The sequence below is a fragment of the Sinocyclocheilus anshuiensis genome, unplaced genomic scaffold (assembly GCF_001515605.1).
Source record: "Sinocyclocheilus anshuiensis isolate Anshui unplaced genomic scaffold, SAMN03320099.WGS_v1.1 scaffold51, whole genome shotgun sequence".
Taxonomy (NCBI): Eukaryota; Metazoa; Chordata; class Actinopteri; order Cypriniformes; family Cyprinidae; genus Sinocyclocheilus; species Sinocyclocheilus anshuiensis.
Window position 1 is genome coordinate 4,077,728 of NW_015548296.1, and position 15,450 is coordinate 4,093,177.

General features: G+C 34.9%; 1 protein-coding gene across 1 annotated transcript in view; it reads right to left on the bottom strand.

The window, feature by feature from the left end:
• Positions 1-15,450, bottom strand: part of LOC107655960 (inactive N-acetylated-alpha-linked acidic dipeptidase-like protein 2) — a 153,967-nt gene that overhangs the window by 52,791 nt on the left and 85,726 nt on the right. The window contains exon 10 of the mRNA XM_016443595.1: positions 360-506. Within this exon, the coding sequence (XP_016299081.1) occupies positions 360-506 (147 nt within the window). The remainder of the gene's footprint in view (positions 1-359; positions 507-15,450) is intronic.

The following is a 15,450-nucleotide window of genomic DNA, read 5'->3' on the forward strand; positions in this document are numbered from 1 at the left end:
ACACACACACACTCACACAAATATACTGTAAACACTCATATACTTCTATATAAGTATATGAGTGTCCTGACTGGAGATTCTGGGTCTTTAACTGCACCTCTAAATAGCAAGAAATGAATAAGAGACATCTCCTCATGGTGTCTTTACAAGCTAGTGCTCATATGGGAAATTGTTCAGCATCTGAAACGTATGCTGTGCATTAGACTTTTATGTGTCTGCCTCTTGAAAACATTTTCCCCATCTGTGGACAGGGGTGCAGAAAATGGCTGTTCATTGTTAACATCTTCTGCACTTACAGTGCATTTAATGAAGGATTGGATTACTGATGTGAGTAAATTTGCATGAGTATGTTAACGCACCTCTGTTTTAGGGAACTCTGAGTATGTGAACTCCACTGTGGGGACAGCAAGTTGACTGGAGAAAAAGCTCAAATCTCCAGGTGTCTGCAGCGAACTGACATTCCGACCAGGACAACCACCTCCTCTGCTGCAGCTCATCGAATGTCTCTGAAAGAAAAACACATGTGCGTCATGACAATTTGTGAGAATATACACCAATCTACAATGCAATCTTATCACACTATAGTTATTCTGGTCAAGGCTATGTAGGGCTGGGCAATTTGGCAAACAATTAAAATCTCGATTTTTTCAGAACGTTTGACCGATTCTCGATTTTTTACGATTTTTTAACTAGTCAACTTAAAAATTTAACTACAACATGATTCAAGATGACTTTTTCTTTATTAACCCTCTATTTAAAGAAAATTCTATTCCAAGTGCACTACACATGAAGTTGTCAACATGATGAAATGTTAAACAAATCACTTGTTAAGTATCTATGCAGAAAAGATGAACTACAACTACATCTTGTACAAACTTGTCTTATACATATTATATGTTCAGATAAAATATGAGGAAAATGCTTTAAAAAAATCTCAAAAGTCAAGGTAATTTGCAATGCATTTAAGGCAATGCATTTATGTAAGGAGCGTTTATTAATATTTTCTCACTATGAGAGATATGTTGAGAGATGAGTACGAAAAGTGAATAATGAAAAGTGTTTCTTTTTTTTTAATGTGGAATGTGAGTTGAGGGTGTTTAAGTATTTCTAATATGTGATGTTCATGAAATATTTGCATTATTGCTTTCTAAATATGCTTTTTATTGAATACCTGCAGGATTGTCCTTGTTTTCAAGAAAATTAATTTCTTTCCATTTAGAGTTCATTAAAGTTTGTATAATTTGTAGTTTCTCTCCACACAATAAGAATATGCTTTTAAATCTAATTTGTAGTTGCATATAATGCGCATCACTAAAGTCCTGCCTAAACCCTGAACTGCTATTGATTTCTCATTGAGTGGTGGTTTAGGATTAATCTGTTTTGGTTGAAACTGGCCCTCAGATATTTAATATCCTAAAGGTTTAACTGCATTGATCACAAAACTGCTGCTAAATGAACAGATTCTGTTCTGCTGTACAGCAACTGACATGAGCCATAATATATATTACTGTTTGTCAACATACAGAAATACATGCGCAGCTATGTAAACCTCAAACAAGTGCAAATGATGACTGGTGGGGCCAAAATCAATGTAAATCTATACAAACATTGTTTGAAAGCATAACGCAGAAACAAATACAGATTGCTGTTACAATCAACTGTAACCAACAGCAGTAATCAGAATAATTCATATCAGACAGGCCCTGGAAAACAAACATAACAGCTGCAGCTGGACTCAAGGCCTGGTATAATTCTTTTTCTGTTCCGCACTATAGACTAAAATAAAACTAAACTAAACTAATGTGTGTGTGTGTGTGTGTGTGTGTATTTTTTCCTCTCCTGTAACTTTTTTCTGAAAGAAAGAGACCAGACTTCTTGGGTTCTGGGTGAAGAAATGAGAAGAGATTTTTCAAAGACTTAGGGAATATTTCTGATTAATCTTTGAATACAAAAATGGAAGATGCCTAAAATATGAATAAATATTTTAAATATTTCAAATAAAAATGAATAACATTTGATTAATAAATGTATGCATGTACTTTAATTTCTAAAAAAATGCATACTTATTTGGAGAAAATATTTATAAGTAAAGGAATGTTGTTTAAATCTGTCTAAAATCTGATTTAAAACAGGATATGTATAACTGTTATCCTAAGAAGTTATTTCTTCTTTTAAAAGTTTAACAGAATCAAGTTTATTCAGTAATATAATTTTTTTTTTTCAAACTGTTACCAATTTTTAGGCCATTAGACAAAACATTTTAGTGCACTATTAGTATTTTATGCAGCACTGTCACATTTTGCCCTGGGCCAATTAGTACAGGCATTAGTGTTCATTCATGTTCACACACATTCGGTGAGTTACTGTAATGTGCTGATATTATACTCTGATTGACATCCTGATGAAGCGCTTTCCCCATTAGTTTAGCAGGCCTCATTAAAATGATCCATCCAAAAACAAACAAACAAAAATATACTCACAATAAAGAAAGGAACAATTAAATTTAAAAGAAACAATTCGCTGAAGCAATCAAATAACGTAACTATTGCTCAAAGAAAAAAAAATGAGTAGAATAGCTCTCTGTATAATGTAGGGAATACATTGTTCAAATATCTTTTATTTTATTTTATTTTTTATATTTAGTTATTTTTAGTTCTATCAAGCTTGCAATGATACTTTTATAATGACATATACCTTATAATTATTTAAATTAGTTCATAAACAAACTTTAGTCTACCTCAGTGTTAATGTGGTTAATTTGTCTGACTAAACAAAACTGCTTTTTTTCATTTATAAATGATTTGGGCCACAGGAACTGAAAAGTAGCGGAGGGGGGCACATAATAAACTGCATTATCAGCTTGACTCATTAATATTAATTAAGTGACATGATGATTTGCAAAACAGTCGTATATGCCCCCTCGTGTGTCTATTTTTGCACTGTGCATGGATTACTGTAACATTCGGTGCTTCATTCTGAAAAAAAGTGGACTCCATCTTCATAGGCAGCAAAAGCCATTAAAGTCAAAATTAGCCACAAATTCCTGAGGTAAAATGTGACAGCAGAAACGGCTTGGGAGCGGCGAGAAAGAGGGAGAATAGGTAATTTCTGCACAGCAATTCTTTTTCCCTGTGGGGAGAATCAATATTTAATTTCTCTGTCTGCAATGATAACGAGATGGCAAAATCATTGTTTATATATTTGAGCTTGAATAGACCTGTGGGTAGTGAGGAGAGAGAGGAAGTTGCACTGGCAGATAGCCACAGCAAATGAAGCTGCTCATCCACTCAGCTGATGGGAAGCAAACAGCATTGCCTGCTAAAGACCATTAGCAAATGAGCAGGCTTTTACCATGCCATTGTGATCACTGTGATCCAGTGACTGACAACTTCCACATCTAAACACAAACCACCCACACATAATCACAGGCAGCCAAAGGAACGATCAGTGGCATAAACAGCGTCTCTTTAACTACAGGCACCTGTCCTGGGGGCTGAATTAGTTGAATTTGTTGTATGTTTTCATGAACAATAATTTTAAATGCAGTTACTATACCTAAAAAGTATTCTTATTCATACACAAGCTTTAGTTGACCTCAACAGAAATGTTGTTAATTTGCCTGACTATACAAAGCGGCCATTTATTTTCCTTTCAGAAATTATTTGGGCCACAGGATCTATAAAGCATGCTGGGGGTTGATTTTTTTAATTAAAACTAACAGATTTGATATAACCGTTTGTTATGTGAAGGGACATAAATAAATAAATAACCATGCCTTCATCATTTAGTTTAAGCCACTACTTTATATATCTATACACAGTGTCGTTCAAAAGTTTGGGATCAGTAAAATTTTTAATGTTTTTTAAAGAAGTTTCTTGTGCTCATCAAGGCTGTATCTGTTTGATCACAAATATAGAAAAAAAAAGCAATTTTGTGAAATATTATTGCAATTTAAAATAACATTTTTGTATTTTAATACACTTTAAAACATAATTTATTTCTGTGACGCAGTGCTGAATTGTCAGCATCATTACTCCAGTCTTCAGTGTCACGTGACCCTTCAGAAATCATTCTAATATGCTGATTTATAATCAATGTTGAAAACAGTTGTGTTGCTTAATATTTTTTGGGACCTGTAATACTTTATTTTAGGATTCTTTGATGAATAAAACGTTAAAAAGAACAGTTTTTATTCAAAATAGGAAACCAATATTAGAAATTGCAATAATATTTCACAATATTACTGTTTTTATTTTCTGTATTTTTGATCAAATATATACAGCCTTGATGAGCATAAGAGACTCCATTAAAAAACATTACAAATCTTACTGAACGACAGTGTATATGTAAATATATGGATGGATGAATGGACGGATCGGGGAAAAATTACTAACGTATGTACATTGCTGGTCATTATTAGTGGATAAATTAAATATTGCAAGTGTCAAAATGTGTTTTATGAGAGTTTATTGTATAAAATTGACAGGGGCCAAAGCTGTTAAAGAAATAGTTGAAGAAATACCCAGAATGGCCAGATCCTTTCCTGAATGCTTCCCACTGTTCGCTGTACACCATTATTTCAGTCAAGCTGTGTGCGCTAAAACTGCTTTGGAATGAATGGAAAAAATCACTGCATACAGTAAGAGGTACCTGAGATAATTCATCAATTCACAGCTGCAAAATGACTATTTGTATTTGATAAAATATGACATCAAACTAAAATTTCTTACAGCACAAAGATAAAACGACAGTGAGAATGCGGGGGAGAGAGAGAGAGAGAGAGAGAGGGAGAGAAGGGCCAGCACATCTGTGAACAAAACTGTTATCTCGTTCTGAATGTGCTGGAGACGGAGAATGACCTTGCATTGTGGAAATAATTTATTCTCAGAGAAGGTGACCTTTGGAAATTACATTTGCAGGGAAGTGGAATTGGAACCACTGATACATTTATAAAAAGAAGAGACAAAATGGATGAATAAGACTGAGATCATTTAAAACAAAACAAAAAAAACAACAAGAAGTGTGTCACTGTGCACAATGTGAGAGGTCTGCCATCACCGTACAGATGGTGGCGCACTGGAGCCTTTTAAATTGAGAGGACAAATAAAAGCTTATTTTTTTGCCTAATGCATCCATTAAAATGAAAGAGTAATATGGAAATCATTTGAAAGTGTCTCCAGTGGCAGTTGCATATGAAAAAGACCTTTCGAAATGTGATGCTACGATGCTCAATGAAAAAGTTTTTCCTGTTTTATGGCAACTAGTTATTAGACAGAAATTGACATGACTGCTTTCTGAATGAAACCTAGTAATTAACAGCTTTTAGCGTCTGCTCTGTTTTCGTGCCCATTATTCACTCCTCTAAGTGACCCTTTTTTAAACACAGAAACATCCATTTGTCTAGTACCGAAAGAGCTTGAATGTTTGCTCATAAAATATTTGTTTAATTAAACACCTGGATACACGTGGCACAACTTCGAGCTTAAGCTGCTAGCAGAACGGGTTAGATTCCCGATGAAAAACAAGTTCCCGGGATAAACAAGTGTAGTGCGAGCGGAGAGAGGCTGCTAATTTGTTGCCTGTTGGCCAGCGAGAGGCTATTGATTGGGAACTAATTGATTGCCAGCTGAAGTGATAAACCATGTGCTTGTGCAGACAGCATCACTAATACAGGAAGGGAGCGTCTGAAATCACATCGTGGCCTCCAGTGTGGGAGCAGAGCCCGGCCGTTCCGCACATGCTACGGTGATGAATGATCTCCAACATATGTGATCAGACCCTGTGCTGCACTCTTTATTCAATCGATGAGATCTCTGTGTGGTTAAGCACAAATCTAAGACGGTTAATGCAAGGAAATGATTTAATCTAGTGCTAGGCACTGCAGTGTTTCAAATGCAACGCATTTGGCTGGAAAATGGTCCACAAATTGCTACAAAACTCATTATAGAAAACGTCATTTTTTGCCTAGTCACGATTGCAGTGAATGTAAGCAATCAAATCTCAGTGAATGCATGACTGATGTAACACAATGTACACGGTATTTACTACAGAAGTCATTTTATTTCTTTTCATTCTGCGAGGGAAAAAAATCTGTTTAATGACTACATTTTAGTGTTTAGTGCTTGCAACTCATATAAGAGACAAACAGGGAAGGAGCTCTTTTTTATTACTGTGAAATGGGCATTGGATTGTGAAGTTAGACATAAAAGTGAAATTCTTACATGAAAGAAATGTTATGTTTCTGCCAGTGGCGAAGTAGGAGTGAGGAATCACAGTTGTGCTCCCAAACTACTAAAAAAGTGCTGAAATATAAAATAGACAATTAGAAAAACAAAACAAAATGTTCAGACTTCAACTACTATATTTCTGAGTACTATATCTCAGAGTTATTATTAGTTTATCACAAGTCCCGCCCATTTAAGAGTTCAACCAATCATACAAAGAGGTCAGGCTTACAGATGTTCACTAAAGACACACACACACACACACACACACACACACAAATGGTTTCCACAAAAAAAACGCTGGATGGAAACGCCAAGATGCGCTAAATTCTAAAAATGCGCATAAAAACTTATGCGCTCAACTAAGTCAAATACATTTCTTATCCAGTAAGAAAACATGCACATAAATTTCGATGGAAACACTTTCACCGAATAAATTCCTTAATGCGCATTAAAAAAGACAAGTGACTTTGCGATGGGACAGCAAAACTGGACCAATCTCATTGCACAGCATCTGCTATTTTGTCATTCTAAAATGCTTGAGCAAAGTCTCGTCAAAGTGCTTCGTTATAATTAACTCACAGAACTGCGTTTCCAAACAGCAGGCTCCAAAAATAAAATAACATGATCACGTTTCGTCTGCATGCTCTAAAGCTCGTAATTTATTGTATACAAAAATAATTATATACAGTGCCTTCTCCTACTGCAGCAAATTTAATTTTTCTTCGTAATATTTAGTTAGTTTATTAAAGTTAATTAGGACGTGACGACTTTGTCCTCTTCAAATGACTGGATGGAAATGGTGCTTTATTTGCAAATATTTTATGCGATATTCCAATTTTGCGCATAAGTTTATGCCCAGCACAGGCACAGGAACAGTTTCTTCCCTCAGGCAATACAATGCATCTCATGAACACTTGACAATAAACATGGAACACACAACACTATTATACATTTATTTAACACACATACGTATTTACATTTCAAATTTGCACCTAACATACCTGTACAGTACATACTAAATTGTCTATTTTGTATATTGTGTTTTTGCTATTTTGCACATTGTCTATTTTGTATACTTGTATATTATTCTTTTTATTAACTGTGTCTTGTCTTGTCACTGTCATTCTGCCGCACTGTGGAGCTTCTGTCAATTCCTCGTATGTGTAAACATACCTGGCAATATAGCTCATTCTGATTCTGATTCTTATGGTTCTAAACATAGCTACTGATAGTAGTAAGACACACATACGTATTTACATTTCAAATTTGCACCTAACATACCTGTACAGTACATACTAAATTGTCTATTTTGTATATTGTGTTTTTGCTATTTTGCACATTGTCTATTTTGTATACTTGTATATTATTCTTTTTATTAACTGTGTCTTGTCTTGTCACTGTCATTCTGCCGCACTGTGGAGCTTCTGTCAATTCCTCGTATGTGTAAACATACCTGGCAATATAGCTCATTCTGATTCTTATAACTTTGGATGGAAACATAGCTACTGATAGTAGTAAGAAATGTTTCTTGAGCAGCAAATAAGCATATCAGAATGATTTCTAAAGTTTCATGCGACATTCAAGACTAGAGTAATGATGCTGAAAATTCAGCTTTTGCATAACAAGAATAATTAAATATAGAAGAGTATATATATATTATTTTACAATATCTCATAAATGACTTCTTTCAAAAAAATGTTTTAATGTTTTTGAAATAAGTCTCTCAGCAAGGCTGTATTTGATCAAAAATACAGTAAAACAGTAATATTAAGAAATATTATTGCACTGCATACTGTAAGTGTTTTGTATTTTAATATATTTTATGTGTTTACTATATTTTAAAATATAATTTATTCCTGTGTTGGCAAAGCTGCATTTTCAGCATCATTACTTCAGTTTTCAGTGTCACATGAACCTTCAGAAATCACTCTAATATATTTGTATATTATACACTTTACAGTGAGACACACAAAATGGTTAAATGGAAATAACCAAATGGAAATCTGACATGATGTCCTTTATTAACCACAAAAGAGTAATCTATCTTCCTTTCATTGAAAAACTAATACAGGAAGCGACAATTGTGGGTAACAGAAAGCCCCATTTGTGTTGAATAGAGCTGGGTGACAATGAACTCACTGTTACAGAAATCTAAGACTGTATGCATAAGACGCCTTCCTCCGAAGCCTGCCAAATGCCTTTCACTAATTGCTTGCAATTAGCGTGTCGTGGCACGCACACAAAACATGCATTATCTTGATGAAATCCCAGCGAAAAGGGTCTAATCTAGAGAATGGTGGATGATGTTATCGTGCTGGGGACCCGACCGGGCTTTTATGAAGTGTTGAGTGACAGGACCACGGTGCCACAGAATGAAGAGTTACAGCCCAACAGACTGCTGGGGGCAGCTGCGCATTCGGTCCTGCCACATGATTTCCATGGAAGAGTACGCCCTCAGTGGCCTTGCCTTCTGTTTGTGTCATTGGCTATACTGGCAGATTAAGTCAAGTGTGATCAGTGGCTCTTGATGCACAAGAAGGAATTCAGGAATTCAGGTAACAGTGACAAATGCATGCCGGGCTGCAATATCAGATGTAGGGGTTATCAGATGCAGGTGAGTTTGAAACACAATCCTTGGTTGGTTTTTACAGTATTGATCACGGGTCTGCTAAGGTCAGTAATCTATCATTCACAGGCTTGCCAAAAATGTCAGACGGCTGTTTTCCAGCTCCTCTTATTTTGTTGTAGTCCATCACTGAGATGTTTTGACCAGCACTTGCACTGAGTCTGAGGCAAAGCCAAGCTTTTTAGACCGTTTCAAAGAGCGTAAATGCTTAGAATGTTTTTCATTCTGAGAGAAAGAGTCTTTCAAAGAGTATTTCATCTTCTTTTCAAGTCATGAAAAGAAAGCCAGTGTGCACTGATAGAAAATGAAATGCAACACGTATAATAGGTGGCTTGAATTCCAATTCTGCAGAGGTAAAATGCTGAGATAATACGGTTGGTGTGATATGTGCAGAGGCAGATGAATACTCTTGAGAACAGAAATTCACATTTAGCTAGATTATGTTTTTATTACAAAAGCCTGAAAAATAAAACAGAATGTACTTGGTGAACTCGGCGAGAAACAGCAGGCATCTACACCATAGATGCAGTCTCAGCCTCAGACGTCACGCCCACGGACCATTGGTTGAACGTCTGATGCATAAGGCAAACAAAATAGAAACATTTCGGGAGTTTCAAAGTTGTCATCTGATTGGTTGAATTCGATTTCAAGGAGATGCGTGTGTCGTGTTCTTTGACGGTCCACGTGAAAACAAAGCCGTCATGATGGCAAACCAACTCATGAAAGAAAAAAGCTGTTGTATTTACAACTGTGACATCAGGATCGACTAAACACTGGATTTTCAAAAGTACAGTATGTTAAGTAAATTTGCACAACATTCTTTAATGAATGATTTATTGGTTGCGTGCCAGTCTGACTTTACATTTTCACACCCTGAACTTTATGCAGAACAAAATGAACTGTTATTGGTTGATTTACATGTTCCTGGATCAACATTCCAATCAACCAATCAGAATTGGGGGATACGTTTACAGGAGATGTCAATTTTAGCCTTATAACCAGAGTTAGGTGCTTCTACACCCTTGTTATTCAACCATCATTTCCCACTGATTCCCTTAACCAAGAAATAAATATATATATTTTTTTTGTTTTAAACGGGATGTTTTGAATGTTCAGTGAAAACAAACAGAAATAACTTAATATGAACTTCAGCCAAACTTTTTTAGAACAGTTAGCTGGGGCAACATGGTTGGCGTTGGGAAACATTGTGAGACCAGCTTTCGCTTTTTTTTTTAGTTTATGATACCATCAATTAAAGTTTATGATACCATCAATTAAATTAAATTATATATGAGCTGCACTTGCATGACTAAAAATAGCTGCCAGAGTGCATTCCCAAGCATTTAAAGGACTTTGTCTCACAAACTGCATTTTGAAATCGGAAATTGACATCAAGTGGAAATTGCGCTTAACAAATGCTTAGATTTTTTACTCCATGTCCATGTGACGCACCATCCATTGTAAACTGTAGTGTGTAGGCGTTCTGACTGCACAAAAGCAAAAATAGTTTCCAATCTCAAAGCTAAGCTTGGCTTTGATAAACACATTCAGACTGCTTGTATAGCAATCTGCATTTCTCAATAATCAAATGGACTTTCTTTTTTTTTTGGAAGAGGATTACATGTTATACTGATGTTCTCTAAACATTTCACATCTGAATACAATTGTGCTGTCAGATTTTATATAGGTCAGATTTATGTGAACCAATATGAGGTATAGAGTGGGAGGGAATACAAGGTGGGCCGAAACAAATCCCAAAGTTATTACTAAAAGCACAAGATGCGATGTCCTTTATCCGTCAGAGACAAGAGCATGTGTTGATATATATTGCTTATGACACATAAATAATGAAACAAACTTGCCTTGATCATTATTTAGTGCAGCTCACCTTAAGATCATAGTGAAATCAGATTTAAACTCAAAAAAATAAAAATAGCATGTAGTATTTGTGGCAAAAGTTGTGTACATGTGAATGTGACCTATATTTTGAGCTGTCTGAAAAAAAAAAATTCTATGAAAGAGACTACTGCCGTTTACTTAGGTGCAAGAGACATGGATTTTAGAGAGGATTACCTAGAGATTAACAGGTTTTAAAATACCTAATCTAGAAAAAAAGTTACATAAAACTTCAGTTGTTTGTCATCAGAATAATCCATAAGTAATTCACATGACTTTAGTCGATCAATTAAACCATCGTGAAGCAAAAAACTGCATGTCTGTAGGAAACAAATCCATTGTTAAGGCATATTACCTGTAAACTGTCACTTCTGGCCAAAGTACAAGTCCATAAATCATAATTCTGCTTCCTCCAGTGAAAAAGTCCTCTCACATCAAAATCCACCAACATATTTGTTCAGAATGGTTTTCATTTGTGAACTGTGCTTGATCTTTGCATATCTCTCTCCTGATTCAGACAAGAGTCCTTTTCACCAGAGAAAGAAATATTATAGATAGAGGACTCATATTTTAGCTGGAAGTAATGGTTTGAAGTAAAACAAAAAAAAATGTCTTGATGGATTTGTTCATTACAAACACAGAGCTTTTCACTTCACAAAATACTAATCGATGGACTGGAGTGGTGCGGATTACTATGATGTTTTTATCATCTGTTTGGACATTCTGGCACCCATTCACTGAAGAGGATCCATTGGTGAGCAAGTGATGAAATGGTGATGTAATTTTTTTGAATAATCTGTTTTTTTATTAGGAAAATTTTAAAAGGTGGTTAAAAAAAGTTAATATATCCTTTTCGAAAATAAATATTTTCTGAAATTACTGGCATAACACAAGCATATTCAGTTTTTAAGGTAGTGCATAACAGGATTGACCCATTGTGTTTAATGAATTGAACCATTCAATGAAATTTGGGATGACTGAGATAAACATGCTTCCTTCTAAATCAAATGACACCATTCCATGTCACAGGTTTTCCCACTCAAAACATTATACCTCATCGTTTGCTCTTCTCCCTGTGTATTTTCAGTTTAAAATAGACAGACACGCACATGTTGCTACAACAATACCCAATTAAACAATAAAAAGTCTCTCAATTTACTTTGTGTTTTGCTCTGTAATCCCAACAGAAGTACTTTCTTTATTATAATTGGTTCCAGAGCACCCATTCAAAACATTACAGCAGTAGCATCTCTATTCCAAAGACAGCTGCAAAGCAAGATAAGTGGAAAGTATTACTTCCATAGCTCTAACATGATTTATAGTGATGTTACAACGTCTCAAAATATTGAAAGAGTTGAGGATACCTGATGCCTCCAAAAGAACGTCTTCGAAAGATAAATTGCACAATTGCAGCAATCCAAGATGACTGGAAAAACTGCATGTACAATTAGAGGCAAGAGGTCACATAAAGTAAGCGCAGGCAAGAGATTTTAATGCCACCAAGGGACAAACCGATGGCTGAAATGATAAACCTCACATGTGATGCATCTGGTTAATAATATAGCACTGGGACACCGGGATAAAGGCCTGTGATATTGATTTAAGCAGAATAAAAGAATAACAATCACTTCATAAAAACAAAAACAAACCTTTCTTTTATCGCACCTGACAAGTGGAAGTCATTCATCCAAGTCATCCTCAAACAGTCCCTGTGCATCTTTGATTGGATGGTATTCCATTCAATTAGCATGCTAATGAGGGCATCTTGTGTCTCTCTTGCGTCGAAGGCTCTGACAGGACAACAGCAATTAGCATAAGCCATTATCAATTTACTGAGAGACAGAGACTGATTGGTGGAGGGGAGGCATAGGGTCACGGAGCTGGACTTTTAGACAATGAAAAGTTCTGATGCTAAACGGTTTTCCTCCTTGTTGTGATCACACTACAGGACAGCAGATAGAATTTGCATATCGGATAAACGAGAGGTTGCGCATTCAAGGAGATTTTATTTTATTTATTTATTTTTTCTGGACATTTACGTTTTGTCTTTCAAGACGGTAATTTATCTCAAACTTCAAAAGAGACCTTAAATAGCATCTTGATGGAGCTGAATGAACTATGACTATCTCAGTTCAAAGAATTCAGAGCATTTAAAGGAATTTCAGATTAGTCTCAATTAAAGTACTTTATGTGAGTGTGTAGAGTTCACTGAAACTAAAAAACAGAACTATGCAATAATAAATCAATGGAATCAGTGAATGGGACACATATTTTTGCTACTTTAAAAATATTAATTCATGAGTTTTTAAGAACCACTTCAACAATTCATGCAGAAAGAATCTGAAAACACTATTGAGCCCAAACCTGTGACTCAGAAGGTATGCCAATGAAACGCACAAAACATTTAAAAAAGTATTTGCAGGCCTGGTTTGCATTCCACAAATTAAAGAAACCAAACTGAGATCTGTGTAAGCTATAAAAAAAAAAAAAATCATTAACTCTACAATAAATGGTTTGGCATTGTGTACGATGCATATTTTTGATCTTATGACACATTGCTTTTGAGAATTTTATTTTTCTCATGTAAATCAAGTTTACATCAAGTATGTACTTGAGTAAAAGTACAGAAACACTAACAAAATATTACTCCTGTAAAGGTATAAGCACTTATCCTTTAATTTTAACTTAAGCAAAAGTACTGGGTCGTGAAGCATTTTTAAATAAAATATAGTGGCGCAAAAAGGTATAAGCATAAACAGTAAAAATGTATGAATATGAATGTAAAAACGTTTTTTGGAACAAGTGGGAATTTTCTAAACATGCTCCAGCTCTTCTTTTGTTAAATTAATGACAAATAACCCAAACCCAAAAATCTCATAAGAAAGGAGCTTTAAGCACATACTGTATATGCACACAATTCCATCTCTAACTGCTTTTCAAACATGTACTTAAGTGTTATGCAAAGCATACCGAAGCCATATTGCAAAACTTCATCCTGAGTCCTCTCTGCCTACTCACATCAGATCACAGTCTCATCAATTCCTTTTTCCCCAGTCAACTACTTTACAAACATTATGGCCAGACTGCTGATGATAAAGGAAATAATTATTCCACTGAACTCATGCCATTTCTTTCTTAGAAGTTTCGCAGGAGAGATTTCGATAGTGGCAGCGGTGAAGATCAGAGCTTACTTTATTAGGTTGAAATGTCACAGGTAGACTGGCATTTAGGTTAATGAAAAAAAATATTGTATAGTTTAAAATAATAGGGCATGCTGTCATTGGATCAGGGCCTCTGACCTACAGCACGCTATACAAAGCAACTGATAAATCGGCAATATTTAAATGTATTAACCCTTTCTGTTGCTCTGTTCACATCTGGTACAATTACCTGATGCTAAAGAGGCTGTCAGTATGAGTTAAAACTCACTGAAGTTGCCATAAAGTTACACAGACTTAATAAGCAAGGCGATGCTAAGGTTTTTAAAGGATGTTAGTCATAATTTCCGACAAACTACAATATATTCACACAAATCATAAATGAACCTGTCAGAATGAGTAAGACGCTCCATATATCTGGAAACTTGAGCAGAATACAAGAGCTATATATCACATTATTGGAAATGCCATTTGAATTCATAACTCAGATTCAGTGTTCACTGTAAATGAGATACAGCAAAAAGGTTTTATGCAAGAAGTTGGGTGCACAATGTTCAAATACCAAGACCTTGTTGAGTTCATTTACAGTCTAGGATAAGTGTCAATTCTGCATTCAAAATCAAATTCCCCTTAACTTTAAAGCGTTCAGTCAATCACATGCACTTTAAATTTAAACAAAATAAGATGGTGCCCTTTGCCAAGACAATTTATTTTTCTTTCCTACTACAGATATAATAACCAAAATGATTGTATTTGCACTAAAAATAGCAGACAGCAAGAAGAAAAGAAGGTGATATTACATGTAAACAACTGAATTAAATGTAAGACATTCCCAAAAATAGACTGTACGCAGGGCCGCATTAAGACTGCACTGGGCCCCGGGGCTATGACTTACTGCAGGGCCCCCCATCACAATAATGATATATATATATATATATATATATAGGGTACAACGGGGCTAAAGGCCCACCTTAAGAAAAAATGTGCCATTCACTGCGCCTAAAATGTATAATTGCAGAAAAAATATATACGTTGTATTGAACATTAATGGAGCAACAGATTTTGTCTGAAAATAAATCATTCAAGTTGTTTATTTTGTTTAAAAATCGTATAAATGTATGAGGTGGCAAGAGGGGCCTTTTACCCCACACACGGGGTAAAAGGCTCACCAGCATGGGGTAAAAGACACACGGTATTTATACAAATACTTCAGCTAAAATAATGTTGTTTTTTTAAATAATGTCTAAGTTAATACTTGTTCAAAACAATCACTTTAGCAAAGTTTGTACTATTTTCTGCTTATTTTGAAAAATAAAAGTATTAATTTTTTTAATTAAAATTTTAAAATACAGAAACAAAATTGTTTTAATAAGTAAAGATTCTGAAAGTATTGAAGGAGATCCAATAATAATTGAATATATATTTACAGTAGTAACAACAAATGATATTTTATTATATGATATGATTAATATCATGTTTTTAAATATGATGGTTTCATTCTAAACATGGTGATTATCTCTAATATGGACACCCAACATAATAT